This window comes from Bombina bombina, chromosome 6 (assembly GCF_027579735.1).
Source record: "Bombina bombina isolate aBomBom1 chromosome 6, aBomBom1.pri, whole genome shotgun sequence".
Taxonomy (NCBI): domain Eukaryota; kingdom Metazoa; phylum Chordata; class Amphibia; order Anura; family Bombinatoridae; genus Bombina; species Bombina bombina.
In genome coordinates this window covers 81,992,377-82,012,290 of record NC_069504.1, presented here as the reverse complement: position 1 = coordinate 82,012,290, position 19,914 = coordinate 81,992,377, and the positions used below count along the sequence as shown (strand labels likewise).

General features: G+C 37.0%; 1 protein-coding gene across 1 annotated transcript in view; it reads left to right on the top strand.

The window, feature by feature from the left end:
• The first annotated feature begins 7,363 nt into the window (after positions 1–7,363).
• Positions 7,364–19,914, top strand: part of DCLRE1C (DNA cross-link repair 1C) — a 147,721-nt gene continuing 135,170 nt past the window's right edge. The window contains exons 1-4 of the mRNA XM_053716501.1: positions 7,364–7,501; positions 14,272–14,323; positions 14,477–14,561; positions 16,041–16,100. Coding sequence (XP_053572476.1) covers positions 7,393–7,501; positions 14,272–14,323; positions 14,477–14,561; positions 16,041–16,100 — 306 coding nt within the window. The 5' untranslated portion in view covers positions 7,364–7,392. The remainder of the gene's footprint in view (positions 7,502–14,271; positions 14,324–14,476; positions 14,562–16,040; positions 16,101–19,914) is intronic.

Sequence of the window (19,914 nt, the reverse complement as noted above, 5' to 3'; positions counted from 1 at the left end):
GGTCATATGAGAAAGAAACAAAAATGTACATAAAGATAAAACTAAATGTAAATACAAATACAACTAAGGCTTCCACTAGAAGCAACATAACATGGTCCAACACATTATGGTATCCCACATACCTCATCAAATAAGGTAGCATATTGTCTTGTTACTCCAATTTTAAGCATATATCTGATACAGACTAACACAATGAGTATATATCTCAGGATACTTATTAGCATAACATTCGTTTAACAGTATTACCTCCTTGTGTCTGGATACCATTGTGTCCATATAGCTGAACCTCAAATAATATCATTGGTTCACTATTCATAATTGGCAATCAAGGAAGGGCATGTAATCTAGTTTAGTTCTGGTCCATACATAAATCATTATAAGGTGTTAACTCCTTTTATAAGGTGGTGGTATTATAGTGGTCATAGACTTCCATTCATGACGGTGACAGGTGACTCCATGGAGAAATGAGAGTTATATTCATACTAGGTTCGTGGAGATGTCATGGTACCCTAACATTATCCAAGTGCCCTTCATTCCCATGTTTCAACCACCTCTGATAAGGCAACAGTAGAGACTCATGAGTGGCACGGATACCTAATCCAGTGTGTATCACATTGTGTAACATGAAACACACTGGTTAGTGTTCCAACCCTCATGTATAGTCAAGATCGAGGTGGTCCATCTTAGTGTGTATCCCAGAGCTACAAGTGACTATCCCTGGTTGGATATCAAGCTCTATCAAGTGTCCCACTATAGCGGGTGATTCACCACGGGTGAATCCTCACAAGTATGGGATCAGTGGTATATAACCACACCACACTGTTATCAGAGGAAGCAATGCCAATCGTTAGACATATTTAGGCTCTTAGGATGTAGGGTACCAAGTCTGTGTATCCACCTCGTTTCACACTGAAGTAAGGCTTTGTCCCTGTCACCTCCTCGTTTAAGTGGTGGAACGTGGTCAATCAAGACGAATCTTAGGTCCGTTACCTTATGTTTGGCCATAAGGAAATGGCGTGCCACGGGTTGGTCCGATACCCCTTTGTCCAGGGCACTCCTTATGGCTGATCTGTGGTTCGCCATCCTGAGTCTTGCGTTGTCCGTCGTTTTTCCTACATAAAATAGGCCACAACAACAGCTGAGCAGATATATAACATGAGAGGTTGTACAGGTAATGAAATGTCTTATTGTATATTTCTGGGTTGTGTGTGGATGTCTGAAGACTTTACACGGGATCATCCCACTGCATGTTGTGCATCCCAGACACCTGTAGCAACCCTTTTTCTTATTCTTTAGCCATTGTTGTTTATTATAGTACTGCTGGGGGTCTGTGGACATGAGCAGGTCTCTTAGGCTCCTTCCCCGTCTGTAACCCATGATGGGAGGATCCATATGCTTAAATGGTAGAGTATGGTCTGTAGTTAAGATCTCCCATCTCTTCCTGATATTATCAGCCATCTTGTCCTTTCCTTTGTTGAAGGTCGTGGTGAAAACCATCCTGTCTCTCTTTGGCTGCTCCCGTTGGTCTACCGGATTCATTCCATGAGTGACCACCTCAGCAATAACATTTTGTATGAGTTCCATACTGTAGCCCCTTTGTAAGAACTTTTCAGCCATCATGTTTAATTGTGTTTCACGATTGCTGGCTTCAGTATTGTTTCTTAACACTCTAATCATTTGCGACTTTATAATTGCTTTTCTGGTGTGGGGAGGGTGGTTACTGGATGCTTCGAGTATTGAATTCCGGTCAGTTGGTTTAGTGTAGAGAGTTGTACATAATGTGCCTTGTTTTTTGTAAATCCTAAGGTCTAGAAAGTCAATATAATTCCCATCGTATTTAAGTTCAAATTTGATTGGGGTCTCAAGCGCATTTATGTGCGTGACCCAATCCACCAGAGTGTCTTTTGTGCCATGCCATATGAAAAAGACATTGTCAATGTACCTTTTGTAGTGTTTCACTGTGTCGATATTATAGATGTCAATGGTTTCACGTTCAAACTGTTCCATATACAAGTTGGCATATGACGGGGCCATGTTCGATCCAATGGCTGTCCCCGTCAATTGCTGGTAAAATGTGTTTTCAAAACGGAAATAATTCAAGGTTAAGCATTTTTCCAATAGGTCCAGGATCAGAGAGATAGGTGGTCCCACGTATGGGAATCGTGTCAACGCCACTGCTACTGCCTTAAGTCCCTCCCTATGGGGAATGACCGTGTACAAGCTTCTTACATCCAGTGTGACTAATAAGTCATTGTCATCAACTTTATCCACCGTGTTGAGGATGGAAATGAGGTCACCTGAGTCCCTAATATATGAGTCCATAGATCTTACAAGGGGTTGTAAAAGGGCATCAACAAACTGTGCTATAGGTTGTAGTAAGGACCCTCTGGCTGACACAATTGGTCTTCCTGGGGGATTTTGTTGATCTTTATGTATCTTCGGTAAAGTGTACAATATTGGATGAATCGGATGAGTGGTCCTCAAGAAGTTGTATTCATCAATGTTGATCCAGTTCATCTGGTGTGCTTCTAATAGTGTACTGTCTATATCCCTTTTGAACTCATTCGTTGGGTCCCGGGTTAATTTCTTATAGGTCTGGTGATCATCCAGTTGTCTTAAGATTTCCTTGCGATACTGTACATAGTCCATGACTATGATTGCTCCTCCCTTGTCCGCTGGGCGTATGATAATGTCTGTGTCTTTGGCCAAGGTTTTTAGTGCCATTCTTTCTGCTTTATTGAGGTTAGGTCTGTGTTTCATTTGTTCTAGCTCCTTAGTGTCATTACCAATCAATCTGGTGTAGGTTTTAATGCTTGAGCCACAGGTTTTGGGTTCAAATTTGCTTTTAGGTTTAAATTGCTTTATTTCCTTTTCTATGGATATATCCTTAAAGTGTTCCTTTAATTTGAGGTTCCTTTGGAATCTTTGTATATCCAAGTAATTCTCAAAGTCATCATTAGTAAATGTGGCGATAAATGTTAGACCCTTATTTAGTAAACTAATCTCACCTTCTTCCAGTGTCCTTTGACTAAGGTTGATGACTATATCAGGGTTTTTCATCTTGGTGGCAGGGGGGGTCTTCTGCCTACAGTAGTTCCCCCTCCGCACACACACACACATATATATATATATATATATATATACACACACACACACACACACACACACATATATATATATATATATATATATATATATATATATACACATATATATATATATATATATATATATACACATATATATATATATATATATATATATATATATATATATATATATATATATATATATATATATATATATATATATATATATATATATATATAAGATGAAAAATGTGTGGACAGCCGGCACAAACTTCTGTTTAAAAGTCCAAATTTATTCAACAATATTCAAGGAAAAGCTGCCACATGCAGCTAACATCAGATGCAAAAAAGGGAAAGTTTAGTCTATATTATATACCATAGTCACGTTGATTGGAGTAGCCATGTTAGTCCAGAAATTTAGATATCAAAGAGTATTGCATTGAACCCCCATCATGATTTTTACGACACCCCTTCCTCCCCCTGCATTCAGACCTCTGTAACACTTTGTCTTTTTAGCCTGTGTTTTAAGATATAATCTGTAAATTCCATCAAATTGGCCAGTATTCATTTTATAAATGTATAGTTAATCCAATAAAAAAAGTATCATTGCTCAATGCATATATATATATATATATATATATATATATATATATATATATATATATATATATATATATATATATATATATATATATATATATATATATACACACACATAGATACATACACACACATATATATATAAACACATATACACCTGCAAATATCATATAATGCCCAGTGTGATAATGATTTAAAGGGACAGTCAAGTCCAAAAAAAACTTTCATGATTTAAATAGGGCATGCAATTTTAAACAACTTCCCAATTTACTTTTATCACCAATTTTGCTTTGTTCTCTTGGTATTCTTAGTTGAAAGCTAAACCTAGGAGGTTCATAAGCTAATTTCTTAGACCTTGAAGACTGCCTCTAATCTGATTACATTTTGACCACTAGAGGGCATTAGTTCACATGTTTCATATAGATAACATTGAGCTCATGCATGTAAAGTGACCTAGGAGTGAGCACTGATTGGTTAAACTGCATGTCTGTCAAAAGAACTGAAATAAGGGGGCAGTCAGCAGAGGCTTAGATACAAGATAATTACAGAGGTAAAACATGTATTATTATAACTGTGTTGGATATGCAAAACTGGGGAATGGGTAATAAAGGAATTATCTTTCTTTTTAAACAACAAAAATTCTGGGGTTGACTGTCCCTTTAAACATAAAACAATGTGTGATATACAGTGATCTATTGTGTATCAGTATACTGGCAACAGAATGAGTTTTGTTTCCTCATCTTCCCTCACCATAATAAAATAATCTGTTTTAAATGGATATGGGAAGCAAAAGATGGGGCAAAGAAGAAAACTATTTTCTGAGGTTTTCTACACAGAGGTGTGCTGAACCTCTTTGTCATCTTAAACAATCTAAGTTTAGTAGGACAAAAAGAACTCATGTGGAATGTGTCTTTTGTTGTCTGGTAACTATTATTTCAGCTTGCTGGACAATGATTTGTCCCCATCTAAGTCTTGGCTTGAGCATGTGGCTGATATGGGCTACAGGGATATGGGTCTTATCTGGGATCATATGTGGATATATAATTGACAGAGGCTTCAGGGCCATAGGTCTAATATGAGACATAAAACTGGCAAAGACTGCAGGCAACTGGGTCACCGTCAGATCTCAGGTCAGATGCAGGCGAATGGCTGACAGAAGCTGTAGGGCATGGGATAGAATTGAGGTCTGATCATGCGCCTGTTGGATGACCAGTAGTTTTGGGCAGAGCAGCCATTAAAGGGACAATGTATTTTGACAAGCAGATGATAAAAATTCCATTGTATTCAAAGATGCTGCAGGAACACCCTTTCAAATAGGCTGGTCTCTCTCCCGACTAACAAAAACTGGCAGGCTAATTTCTGCTGCAGCTTTAAATAACTTTCCTATAACCAATACTGCCCTATTTTTAGTATAGATGATGGTTTCAACACGCAAATGCTGCAGAGATGTGCAGTCACTAGAGGCAGGTGAGGCAGTGCTTCACCTCTCATATGGGCAAAAATATATATTTTTTTATTGGCTTTAAAAAAAAAAAAAAAAAAAAAAAAATGTTCCCAGCATTTTTTTTTCTTACAGCTATATGTTGTGCAATGAAGAGGCACAAGCAGGTCTGCCCACCATTACACAACATGCTGTACCATCTACTGGATGCAAGTGGTTTAGATCATTGCATGGCCCATTAACTACTTATTTGAGGCAGTCCTATTTGGGCTGAACCAATCCAGCGAGAGGCATTAGTAAGTGGAACATAGGGTTGGGGCTGGATGTTAAATCATATAAAACAAAACAAAAACGGAAAAAAACAACTTTCATATATTTTGTTGCTGTCCTGTGAAGCTGCCAGCTTTGCTAAAGTGAAAAAGAGAGTTCTGTTCTTCCCCTCTAAGTGCAGTGGAATGTGCCACTGTCACTTCCTGAATCCTTCCAGAGCAGGAGAGAGGCACAGAGAGCAGTGTTTCACCCACATCTTATTAAAGTAAGATTTTACTGATAGGGATTCTGTTAGTGAAAATGATAATTTAATGAATGTGGTTTAGTGTTTGTTTACTCTTTTACAGCAGGGTCGTTTTTGTATTTTGTTTACTCAAACTTTACACCCACTAACTTAGCAGCTTGCCTCTGTACTTCACACTAAATTATAGACTAATTTTCTGAACTCTCTGTAGCTCTGCTGTTTTATTACTTTAAAATGCAGTGCCCCCCCCCCCCTTGTGTGTGTGTGTGTGTGTCTCTCTATATATCTAGCCATCTCTCTCCTTATGTGTTGTTCTCCCCCATGGTCTCTTTCTCTCTCTGTCTCTCTTCCTCCCCCTCTGACTCTCATCCCTTATGTAATGAAAGAATCTATAAGCATAATTTGCAGCATTAAAGTAAAAAGTATGTTTTAAACATATTTTAATGGGAATGGATTTCTAGATCTCATAATCAGAGCAAGCATTGTGTTATCTGGCAAGAGTTTCTGTTACAATCCTTTAAACTAAAATCAGATGTTTACTAAGTTGACCAGTTTTCCAAGACACCATTTAAAGGGACATGAAACCCATATGAAACCCATATGCAAATTTAAATAACTTTCCCATTTACATCTAATATCTAATTTTCTTCATTATTTTGATGTCCTTTGTTGAAAATCATATCTAAATATGCTCAGTAGCTGCTGATTGGTGGCTGCACATAGATACCTCATGTGATTGGCTCACCCATGTGCATTGCTATTTCTTCAACAAAGGATATCTAAAGAATGAAGGCGTATCCTGCCACTGCCTCACCAGCCTCTGATGTCACTGCACGTCACTGAAATGCTGTTATTTTAGAAAACAAAATAAAGGTAAATGAGCAATCTGTGAACAATGTAATACACCCCATCATGTAAATGTATCACTGAAAACAGAGGAACATATAGCAATATATTCCCTTTACTACATCTGCTATTTCTTTGCCCAGGCTTATATATAATATATCCCATGTGGCATGTGCCGGTTGTAAGTAAACTATAAGTAATGCGCTGACCTATTACCTAGTCTGTCTCTGGGTGAGTCTCGGTGTTCAGTGTCGCCTGGTCGCGTCCTCACTGAAAATGTCCTAAGAACAACGATTTCTCAATCCGATTCCACTTCAGTTACTGTGTCAAGCGTCCAGTTTCATAGCAACCAGTGATGCAAATGCCAGAAAAAGGCCAAATATGAACTAACCCAAGAACAGATGGGTGGTTGCCACCATAACAGCCAATTAGAATGCAAGATTACGACGAGGGCATCTCTCACGAGGCCGTACATAACATAACCCAGATTTATGTAAAATGTATTGTTATCGCAAAAAATATATGTTGAAATAAAAAGTTTTTTTATATTGTGCGCTATTATTTTATAATGTGTGCTGTCCAGAGTTAACAAATTACAGGACATGGTTATGGATAAGTCAAGACACGGAACAAATAAAATACATATTTAGCTCTTTTATGTAGTTCACATACATGTTCCACACGTGAAGTTGAGAATAAAACCCATTTCCATATTGTAATGTTGTTGGCGTAACATTGATTATTGGCTACATTATACGCTTATTGGTTTTTCAAGCAATAGATGAATGTGAGTCCTGATTGCTGATTGGCTAACACGCACAGAATGTCGCCGCCTTGTGGCTAAACAGCTTCCGGGGTTTCTGCACATTCCCAGGTAAAGGCTGTGAGGGTCTGCGGGCGACATGAGCTCCTTCCCTGGACGCATGAAAGAGTATCCCAGCATATCTATAGACAGGTTTGACAGGGAGAATCTGTCTGCCAAGGCTTACTTCCTGTCTCATTGTCACAAGGGTGAGTAAGACCCCATATTCTGTGCACTGCTTGGGACCAGCCTCTATGCTGTTAAACACATTACCTGACAAGGTTTCACTGAATTTCAGCTTTTAGCATTGAGAAATATGACTTTATGCATCCAGTGGAGGGGTTCAGCCTGTTCTTACCAGCTCTTAAGAATCTGTCCTTAAAATTTAGAAAGTGTAAAGGTTTTGTATTATTGAGAAGTTAGAGAAACTGTTGCTAAAATGTTGGAATCTCAGCACTGCACCCATCCTTCAATCTCCTCTACTTGTAAAGATGTCCAACGTTTTGAAAATTGTCCAACTGTGAATATTAAATTCAGAGCGCATAGTTTCAAGTCCTAAGTTACTAGCCAGGCCAAAATATCACTTGCCACTCCTGATGCCACCTATCACCTGCCCACACCACACCCACTACCCCATTTCCTCTTCACATATTGTGCTGCACATTTTGTTTATATTTTTTTATTTTAAACCATAGCAAATTAAGTCATTTTAATACAATTATTATAAACATATACATTTAGGGGGTAGATTTATCAAGCAGCAGATGCTGCTTTCTACCCCTGTAGTTTTAGTCTCGCCGGAAAATTAAGTTAAGAAGCAGCGGTCATAAGACCGCTGCTCCTTAACTTGTACATTACCTCTTAGGTGGCGGACTGCAGTCATCCCGATCAGATACGATTGGTATTATTGACATCCCCTTCAAGTCCTGCTTGTGCAATGTTAAATGCCGAGAGCATATACTGTCGGCATTTAGCCATGTCAGCAGACATGAATCGCCACAGCGAATCATGTCCACTATATAATAAATTGGTCCCTTAGTGTCTATTTGGCCCAGTGTATAGACATCATTTATCAAGCGAGTGGACATTTTGAACCCTGGTAAATTTCACTCTTAAAGGGACATAATACTCTGAAATTTTGAAGCACTAGAAACTGATAAGTACCAGCAGGGGTACTTAATCAAACTAACATCTGTGGCGCTATAAACAGCTAAACTATAAATTATATGGCCAAGTGAATTGAAAAATAATATGTCTAAATAGAATATATGCTATTAATTCATAAGGAGATCGTCCTATTTTGAGGTAAATGTTAAAGAATGGGAGGGGTTAGGTAAAAAGATGTATTATTTGATAGGTAACAAACAAAAACCTCTTAAGTGTGAATCAAAAATTACAACCCTTAAAAATATCAATTCATACAATCAAATATCGCAATGGCAGTACATAATCAATCATGCAAAGCAATTCACGAATACATTAAAAACAGTAGAATATTTCATAAAAAACACAAAATTACATATACAACAGACAATATTGGCCCAATAACAGGTTAATAAACTAAAAGATGGAGTGGTCTATATTAGACACCCTACATAGATATAGTGTAGTAAACTAGAAACTCAGTCTGTTATTGCGTTAATCAATCTATGTTTTAGATGAGAGACACAGTTTCCTAAAGTTTCTTTGATGTTAAAGTTGCTCCGGCATTACAGGTGATTCCTATGCGGGAGAAAGGACAAACAAGACAAGAGAAACTTGTCACAAGCAAGAAAAAAGTTCCAATAAAGGTGATTAACGTCTTACTTACAGCGGGTGGTGTCAGATGATTCCCAAAGCGTAGTCCAAGTTTTATTCTTAGCTCCTTGCAACGGGACACTTGTTCTTTTGGCACAAACACCTGTGCAATTACGGACGAGAACGCCAACAGTTTCGGCAATACCGCCGTTGGCGTTCAGATATTAACAGAGTGTGAATAATAGCGAGTACCGATCCTCAAGCGGATCAAAAACAGAGCAACACGTTTCGGCTAATACGCCTTTGTCAAGCTCTCCTTACACACATAGCCTGGTGCCTTTTATAAGGGTTGTCATTAATTATTTAAGATGCTAGGTGTAATTCCTTCCAGCAGAAATTTTTATATATTCAACAAAATACTCTTGTTCATCGTAAAATGTTAAATTAATCTATATATAGACATTAGATCAATTCATTAATATTAATATAGTTACTTAAAAAACAGGATTATTAGAGTTAAAAAATATTCCTCATAAAAGGCACTAGTTATGATGTGCTTACAATCTAATACTTAATCTCTAATGTGGAGTCCATTATGTACCAAAAATACAAAACTACATATATACAAACATATAATCATACCCATCTAAAAAATTGAATTTTATAATCATTAAAAGTTTTGATATGGTGGCATTAATACTAATTTTTGGGACTACTTAATTTGTGAAATGTTATAGAATATAGTTATATTTCCCAATATCGCATATCATGTTATATATATTTGTCCACTAGTTCATAGAAAACATATTCAACAGTACATACATTACAGCGGACATTAAAAAATATAAATATAGCCTCAAAGTAAAAACAAATTTATATACGGTATATTTAAGCAATTTTAGATGTTTAGTCTGCAAGAAAACATCCCAACTCAAATTCCTGATTTAGTCCTTTAGGGGTCAGAGTCTTCATTTCGAAGATCCATTTGCTCTCTAATTTTAGTAGACTGTTGTGTATGTCAGTACCTCTCCAATTCTTTTTTACTTTTGCTATTCCAGTATATTTTAAACATTTGGTGTTTGGTTTATTACAACTATAAAAATGTTTTGGGATGGGGAGTTCTTTATTCCTTTCCTGATCATGATTCTCAATCGATAGAATGTGTTCTCTAATGCGGTCTCTAAGAGGTCTTTCTGATTCTTCTATATATTGTATATTATCCTTTGAGAATATTTTTCTTCCACATCTGATGGTGACAGCTTGTCTGATGTATAAAATTATTGGCATGACTTAAAATGTGTTCTAGTGTTAATAGTTTTATTAAAAATATATATTTCAAGATCCAAGAAACTTATCTTTTCATTACTATTTTCACTCGTAAATTTTAGTTTTTTATTATTGGTATTCATTTTTAGAATGAATTGTTCAAAATCCTGATGGCTTCCCTTCCAAATTAAGACTATATCATTGATATAGCGTCTATATAGGACCAGGTTTGCCGCAAGTATGCTTTCTCCCATAGCCCCATGAAGAGATTCGCATAACTTGCATTGATAATTCTATTATTGTTTTTACTTTGAGGCTATATTTATATTTTTTAATGTCCGCTGTAATGTATGTACTGTTGAATATGTTTTCTATGAACTAGTGGACAAATATATAACATGATATGCGATATTGGAAAATATAACTATATTCTATAAAATTTCACAAATTAAGTAGTCCCAAAAATTAGTATTAATGCCACCATATCAAAACTTTTAATGATTATAAAATTAAATTTTTTAGATGGGTATGATTATATGTTTGTATATATGTAGTTTTGTATTTTTGGTACATAATCCCCAAGGCAGTACATACAGTGATCTGAGATGTCATCGCAGAAAATGCAGCATGTCTGCAGAAAGAACAGGACACAAACAGGAACTGTTAGCGATTTAACTTTTCAGCGCTGCTTCACATTAGGCTGTTCTCTTCAAACAGAGCTGTTCTCTGACTGCACTGTGTAAGTTTTCCTTATCACAGTTCCTCCAGAGCAACGTGCTGTTTGAAGTGAACAGTCAAATATGAAGTAGCGCTGCAAAGTAGTAGTGCATTAATTGACTGGCTCTCGGGGATCGTTTCAAGCCTGTCCCCTAGCCTTTCACAGTCTGCAAAGCTGTTTTTTTCTGAATGTAAAATGTTTGTATAAACAATGCACCTGTATGTCTGCAGCTAATTTGCAATGCAATTTTCAACTACTGCACTATATTATAAAACTTTAAAAAATGTTTATTCTCCAGTTAATTAACACATTACAATTGAACTGGTGCCTTAGTGTAACTGCCTAATTTAAAATTGAATTTTATTTAAAAATGACCTGCAGAAAGTTTTTTCACTAAAAAAAAATGTCATCACAGAATTAAAAAAAAAAGTTCTGCCTCTGGGTACATAATGGACTCCACATTGGAGATTAAGTATTAGATTGTAAGCACATCGTAACTAGTGCTTTTATGAAGAATATTTTTTAACTCTAATAATCCTGTTTTTTTAAGTAACTATATTAATGAATTGATCTAATGTCTATATATAGATTAATCTAACATTTTACGAGGAACAATAGTATTTTGTTGAATATATAAGTAACAAATGAACAATTTCTGCTGGAAGGAATTACACCTAGCATCTTAAATAATTAATGACAACCCCATATAAAAGGCACCAGGCTATGTGTGTAAGGAGAGCTTGACAAAGGTGTATTAGCCGAAACGTGTTGCTCTGTTTTTGATCCGCTTGAGGATCTGTACTTGCTATTATTCACACGCTGTTAATATCTGAATGCCAACGGCGGTATTGCCGAAACTGTCGGCGTTCTCGTCCGTAATTGCACAGGTGTTTGTGCCAAAAGAACAAGTGTCCCGCTGCAAGGAGCTAAGAATAAAACTTGGACTACGCTTTGGGAATCATCTGACACCACCCTGTGTAAGTAAGACGTTAATTACCTTTATTGGAACTTTTTTCTTGCTTGTGACAAGTTTCTCTTGTCTTGTTTGTCCTTTCTCCCGCATAGGAATCACCTGTAATGCCGGAGCAACTTTAACATCAAAGAAACTTTAGGAAACTGTGTCTCTCATCTAAAACATAGATTGATTAATGCAATAACAGACTGAGTTTCTAGTTTACTACACTATATCTATGTAGGGTGTCTAATATAGACCACTCCATCTTTTAGTTTATTAACCTGTTATTGGGCCAGTATTGTTTGTTGTATATAGAATTTTGTGTTTTTTATGAAATATTCTGTTTTTAATTTATTCATGAATTGCTTTGCATGATTGATTATGTACTGCCATTGCGATATTTGATTGTATGAATTGATATTTTTAAGGGTTGTAATTGGTTCATTCTTACTTAAGAGTTTTCTATTTGTTACCTATTAAATAATGCATCTTTTTATGAATTTATATTTTTAAGGGTTATAATTTGTTTATTCTTACTTAAGAGTTTTTTTTTTTGTTACCTATCAAATAATACATCATTTTACCTAACCCCTCCTATTCTTTAACATTTACCTCAAAATAGGATGATCTGTTTATTAATTAATAGTATATATTATATTCAGATATATTATTTTTCAATTCACTTGGCCATATAATTTATAGTTTAGCTGTTTATAGCACCACAGATGTTAGTTTGATTAAGTACCCCTGCTGGTACTGATCGTTCTATATTGCACTCTGTCTGTTATTTAAGGTGTTTTGGAGAAAATCACCTGTATCTGTTGGTTTTTTTACTATAACTTTATAAGCGAGGATCCTACTTTGTATAGTATAACTTGAAACTGATATGCATAACTGTAAGAAGCTGACAAGAAAATATCACCCAAGCATCTCTACGTAAAAAAGGAAGATATTTTACCTCAAAATGTCTTCAGCTCACTAGAGTAAGTGCTGTGTAAACAGTTATTCTTCAGCTGCTGTCCAGCTGCAAGTTAGATTAAAAAAAAAAAAAAGCCAATCAACATCAGCAATGATGAGGTAATGCTTTGCCTTTGCTGTGATCCGATGAGATATCGCTGAAATCTCATGAGATTTCATAGAACTTAATTAAACTGAATAGGAAAATAACATGACTGATGCCCACTCCCTAGCAAGTCCTGGGACAAGCATCCTGACTGGCTGCTTAAAGTCTCTTTACATTGGGGTGTGAATACTTTGGAAATTTTGAGGTAAAATATCTTTCTTTTTAACATAGAGATGTTCAGGTTATATTTTCTAGTCCGCTTTTTACAGCTATGCTGCATCACTTTCAAATGCTTCAACATTTGGGTATCATGTCCCTTTAACTCGTCTTATTTTCCCTTAGTATGTATTTTTGTTCTTAGCTTTTGAGAAAAAAGGGGTACTAGAAGTGGATTTGCTCTTAAGGGTTCATTAAACTGCTGGACATTACTTAAATGTAATGGTTATAATGGTTATTACTTACGGAGCTTATGTTTTTTTTTCTCCTGTTTCTTCAGCTTTTTAACCCTTTATTATTATTATTATTATTGGTTGTTTGTAGAGCGCCAACAGATTCCGCAGCGCTAAAGGTGCCAGTTTGTGAAGTTCTGCAATTTCATCATTGTGGAGCACTTGTAAGAGAAATGGTGAATATTCACAGATGGGTGATGTTCCTGGGTTCTTCGTGGACAGCTTCAGGCTAGCGCGCACAGAGTGGGAGGGTTACATTTTTACAGTTTTTATACACAGTTTAAACATATATATAAAAAAAGGCCACATACTTAATACAGAGCAATGCAAGTATTGTAAAAATATTAAGCTGTTCTCTGTATAATGAACGGTAGCCTGACATGCACAATACAACTGGCAAAAACCCAGTAATGTAACTGATCTGCGAATGCTCACTGCTTCTGACACATAATGCTCCAAGATGGTGACGTCTGTATGAATATATGGTGGGTAACCAACTGCACCAGTAATGGGTTAATCTAACAGGCTTTGAAGAGAACTACTGGTACAGGAATAAATAACCATAACACAGGGAGTAGGTAGTAACCATAATATTGGAGTAGTGCCCAATAGTGTAATGTCTTTTTAAGAACACGTGATTATAAAGAATTCAGCATATTTTATTACTGAGAGTGAAAACATTTGCTTGCTGTGAAATTCATAGGATTCTTGCAAAATCTTATGCTATTTTTCATTTCAGTTAGAAACAAACATACAATATGCATGCATTTATTCTGTCTTTTTCGTTGTAGATCACATGAAAGGGCTCCGGGCTCCTCTGTTAAAACGAAGACTAGAGTGCAGGTGTGATGTGCAATATCTGACCTGTTTTTCTTTGTCAGTATATGTGTGTGTGTGTATATATATATATCTATATATATATATATATATATATATATATATATATATATATATATATATATTCAGTAAAATATTGATTGTTTTTTTTTCTTATAGCCTGAAAGTCAATCTGTATTGTTCCCCAGTCACAAAGGAACTGCTGCTAACAAATCCAAAATATGCATTCTGGGAAAATCGTATAGTAAGTACTTCTGAATAATTCCCCCACCCTACTTACATTTTTTAATATGTTTTGTTTAAACAAACACGTCTGCCATCATACTCAGTAGCTTATTACTTAGAGTGTAAATATTTAAACACGTGTCTCCCTATATGTAAAAATAACTCTTATGCCCTGTGAATTAGACTGTGGGGCATGGACTACATAACCGCTGTGTTCTGTTTGTGCCCTTCATGTTGAAATATACCTATTCCTTCTGTATTTGTTCTATAACAGCAGTGCAGTACAGTACTGTGTATATGGACAGAGGTAAACACATACAAATGGATACATACAAAGAAGCAGTTTAGCGTATACAATTAAGTGCATGCATGATGCGTATACAACTATATGCTTCTCTGTATGGGTGATTTCCACTGGGGACATGCAGAAGGCATTAAAGTAGTTCACTTTTGTTAACTATACATGGCCAAGGATTTTTAATACCTTTTAAAGTGAAGGTCAATTTTGATGAATTAGTAAACCTATTAAAAACAAGGGCACTTTAATTAATCAAAATTGACATTTTACTCCTTTTCTTCAAAAACGTACCTTTTAATCCTGTCAGCTGCTGCAGCACTTCCTCCGCCTGTCGCAAGTCCTCTTCACAGGTCTAAAATTATGAATCCGGCTTCTTCCAGTCACGAAAAGGCATCAGGCCATGATCCCTCCGGGGGGAAAGCCGTGATTGGAGGAAGCTGGATTCGTCATTTCTGACGTCAGAAGAGGCTTCCGACGGCCGGGGGAATCGCTGGAGCGGCATTCAGGATTAAAAGGTAAGTTTTTGAAGAAAAGGAGTGAAATGTCAATTTTGATTAATTAAAGTGCCCTTGTTTTTAATCGGTTTATTAAAAACCAGGCAATAATTCATCCAAATTGACCTTCACTTTAAACTGGAGTAAAAAAATAATATTTTTATTAAGATTAAAATCATTAGAACATTTTAATTCTTGTATTTTTTGCTAACTGCAGAGCACACTCTTTTTAGATCTCTCTCTCTCTCTCTCTCTCTCTCTTTCTCTTTCTCTTTCTCTTTCTCTTTCTCTTTTTTTTCTCTCTCTTTTTTTTCTCTCTCTTTCGAGCGTACAGATGGAGGGTAAGTTTTGGGAGACCAATTCTTCAGTGTAATAGTGTTTTAGTACTATTCATTTTAAATTGACTTTAGCTGATTTTCTGTTTATTTAAATATTTTTCTAATCATATGGAAACAGTTTGGCAATATGTTGGAAGAACAAACTGTTGGTATGATAATAAATACTGTTGTTAACTATAGAATACAAATGACAGCTGCATTTGACTTTTTATTATTTCTGATGGACGGTGAATGGGGTTTGGGCAATAAAGGATGAAAGACCACAGGAAGGAAATGAAAACAAATAGTGGAAATTAGGAAAGTAGGTGTCTTATTTATAGTAATATTCATTTGTGCATTGTCATTGCTGTTGTTTTTTCTATACCTAGGTAGCTATAGAGGTGGATAATCCAACTCAGATTTCTTTGGTTGATGAAGCTACAGGGGATGTAAGTAATAAACCGTATCCCTATATGCATATAGACTCCCTGTTGTTAAAGGGACAGTAAACACCTTGTAATTACAAGATATTCTTGTTCTGTTGCAATAAAATAAAATATCAGCCAAGTCTAAACATTTTTAAAATAACAACATTGTTTGCTGCAGTTGTTTTTTAATAGACAAACTCCAACCACCATGTGCCTCATTTTGGAGGAGCCAATCCGAGTTTGAGTCTACAGACAAGTCTAACCATGGTGATAATGTTAGAATAAAGTGCATTGTTTTGCAGTTGTTATAAGTTACATTTATTTAGGGAAAACTATGTAGTAAGGTTAGCCTTGGGAAGGCTGCAGTTTGCTTTATCAGATCTGAGAATTAGAAAAACCACAATGCCCAGAGATAAATTACATGAAAAGGGGGCTAAATAAATAATCAAAGTATATTGCAAATTTATTTTACTACACAATACGAAACCTTTTATATTAAAATCTTAAGGTGTTTACTGTCCATTTTTAATAGGTTTTGATTTCTGCATCCAGTGGTGCAATCAGCTCCTCTTCCTTTGTCTGATAACGGCCAGAAGATATGGGCCTCGATCTGATATACAGCGTCGCCCACAGAAGCCGGCGACGCCAAAATTTGTGCGGGTTTGGTATCCTATATACGGCGTAACCTAGAAGTTACGCTCGTATATTTCTGCCTTCGCCCGTAGTTTTTGGGCCATAGACAGGTATACCAAACTCGCGCAGTTTGGTATCCAATATACAGCGTAAGGAGAAATCTTACTCCATTTTCACCTCGCCACAAATTGCAGCCGTAGTAAGCCTTACGCTGTCTATTGGAGCCCCGTAACTCCCTAAACTACCTGCCAAATAAAACCTAACACCTAACGCATGCGTAATGTCTACCTGTCAACCGCGATCCCCCGCCGCAATCCCTAATAAAGTATTTAACCCCTAAACCGCCGCTCCCGGACCCCGCCGCCACCTACCTTAAAAGTATGACCCCCTAATGTGATCCCCCTACACCGTCGCCAGCTACATTACATACCCCCTAATGTGAGCTCCTACCCCGCCGCCAGCTATATTAAAATTATTAACCCCTAATCTAATCCCCCTACACCGCCTCCAGCTATATTAAATGTATTAACCCCTAATCTAATCCCTCTATTAGAATAGCCAATAGAATTACAGTTGCTCTTATTCTATTGGCTATTCAAATCAGCCAATAGAATTAAAGTAGCTTGCATCCGATTGGCTGATTTGAATTTGAAGGCTCAAATCAGCCAATAGGAATTCAAGGGACGCCATTTTTAATCGCGTACCTTGAATTCCTATTCAGTGTACGGCGGCGATCGTATGAAGAGGATCAGTTTCAGATGGACGGTCTTCAGGTCCGTGGTCATCGGTCTTCAACTCCTCCGCTCCGCGCCGGCTGGATCCTGGAAGAAGAAGAGGTCGCCGCCTGGAACAGGACCTTCTCCGCCGGTCTTCAGGACAGGTAAGGAGCACTTGGGGGTTAGACTTAGGTTTTTTTAAGGGGGGATTGGGTGGGTTAGAATAGGTATGTGGGTTGTAAATGGGGGGGGGGTGTTGTTTTTTTTACAGGCAAAAGAGCTGATTTCTTTGGGGCATGCCCAACAAAAGGCCCTTTTAAGGGCTGGTAATAGAGCTGTTAACTTTTGCAATTTAGATTAGGGTAGGGATTTTTTTTTATTTTGAGGGGCTTTGTTATTTTATTAGGGGGCTTAGAATAGGTGTAATTAGCTTAAAATTCTTGTAATCTTTTTTTATTTTTTGTAATTTAGTGTTTGTTTTTTTGTAATTTAGTTTAGTGTATTTAATTGTAGTTTAGTTTAGATATTTGTAGTTTATTTAATTTATTGATAGTGTAGGTGTATTTGTCACTTAGGTTAGGATTTATTTTACAGGTAAATTGGTAATTATTTTAACTAGGTAGCTATTAAATAGTTATTTACTATTTAATAGCTATTGTACCTAGTTAAAATAAATACCAAGTTACCTGTAAAATAAATATAAACCCTAAAATAGCTACAATGTAATTATTAATTATATTGTAGCTATCTTAGGGTTTATTTTATAGGTAAGTATTTAGTTTTAAATAGGAATATTTTAATTAATAATATTAATATTATATTTATTTTAATAAGAATTTAGTTAGGGGTGTTAGGGTTAGATAGGGTTAATATAGTTAATATTTATAATCTAATAACTATATTAACTATATTACCCTAATATAATTAGGGTTAATATATATAATATAATAACTATATTAACTATATTAACCCTAATATAATTAGGGTTAATATAGTTAATATAGGTGGCGGCGGTGTAGGGGGGTCAGATTAGAGGTTAATCTATTTAATATAGGTGGCAGCGTTGTAGGGGGATTAGATTAGGGGTTAATACATTTATTATAGGTGGCGGCGGTGTAGGGGGATTAGATTAGGGGGTAATACATTTATTATAGGTGGCGGCGGTGTAGGGGGATTAGATTAGGGGGTAATACATTTATTATAGGTGGAGGCGGTGTAGGGGGATTAGATTAGGGGGTAATACATTTATTATAGGTGGAGGCGGTGTAGGGGGATTAGATTAGGGGGTAATACATTTATTATAGGTGGCGGCGGTGTAGGGGGATTTAGATTAGATGCAAAAGAGCTGATTTCTTTGTGACAATGCCCCGCAAAAAGCCCTTTTAAGGGCTGGTAAAAGAGCTGATTTCTTTGGGGCATGCCCTGCAAAAAGCCCTTTTAAGGGCTGGCAATAGAGCTGTTACTTTGGGGCAATGTCACGCAAAAGGCCCTTTTTAAGGGCTGGTAATAGAGGTGATTACTTTAGGGGCATTCGATTCGATTAGGGGTTAATAATTTTAATATAGCTGGCGGCGGGGTAGGAGCTCACATTAGGGGGTGGTTAATATAGATGGCGGCGGTGTAAGGGGCTCACATTAGGGGGTAGGTAATATAGATGGCGGCGGTGTAAGGGGCTCACATTAGGGGGTAGGTAATATAGATGGCGACGGTGTAAGGGGCTCACATTAGGGGGTAGGTAATATAGATGGCGGCGGTGTAAGGGGCTCACATTAGGGGGTAGGTAATATAGATGGCGGCGGTGTAAGGGGCTCACATTAGGGGGTAATATAGATAAAATAGGTAGCGGCGGTGTAGGGGGCTCACATTAGGGGTAATATAGATAAAATAGGTAGCGGCGGTGTAGGGGGCTCACATTAGGGGGTAATATAGATAAAATAGGTAGCGGCGGTGTAGGGGGCTCACATTAGGGGGTAATATAGATAAAATAGGTAGCGGCGGTGTAAGGGGCTCACATTAGGGGGTAATATAGATAATGTAGGTGGCGGCGGGGTCCGGGAGCGGCGGTTTAGGGGTTAATAACTTTATTAGGTGCGGCTGGGTCCGGGAGCGGCGGTTTAGGGGTTAATACAATTATTATTATTAGGAGAGTGAGGGGGGGTTGCGGATAGAGGAGTATACGTGTCGGGCTATGTTTGGGAGGCGTGTTAGACAGTATGGGTGATTTAATAACTTAGTCAGGTTTTTTATGCAGCGGCAGTTTCTAAAGTGCCGTAAGTCACTGGCGACTCCAGAAATTTGTACTTACGCAGATTTCTGGACATCGCTGGTTTGTCAGACTTACGGCACTTTAGCCTCTGACGGCGCCGTATATGGGATAGCTCGAGTAGCGAGCTGAAACTACGGGCGGCGCAGGTTTCCACGCTTGCGCTGAAACCTGCGCCGTATATCGGATCTCGCCCATGGTGGGTCTGTCCCAGGAACACAAA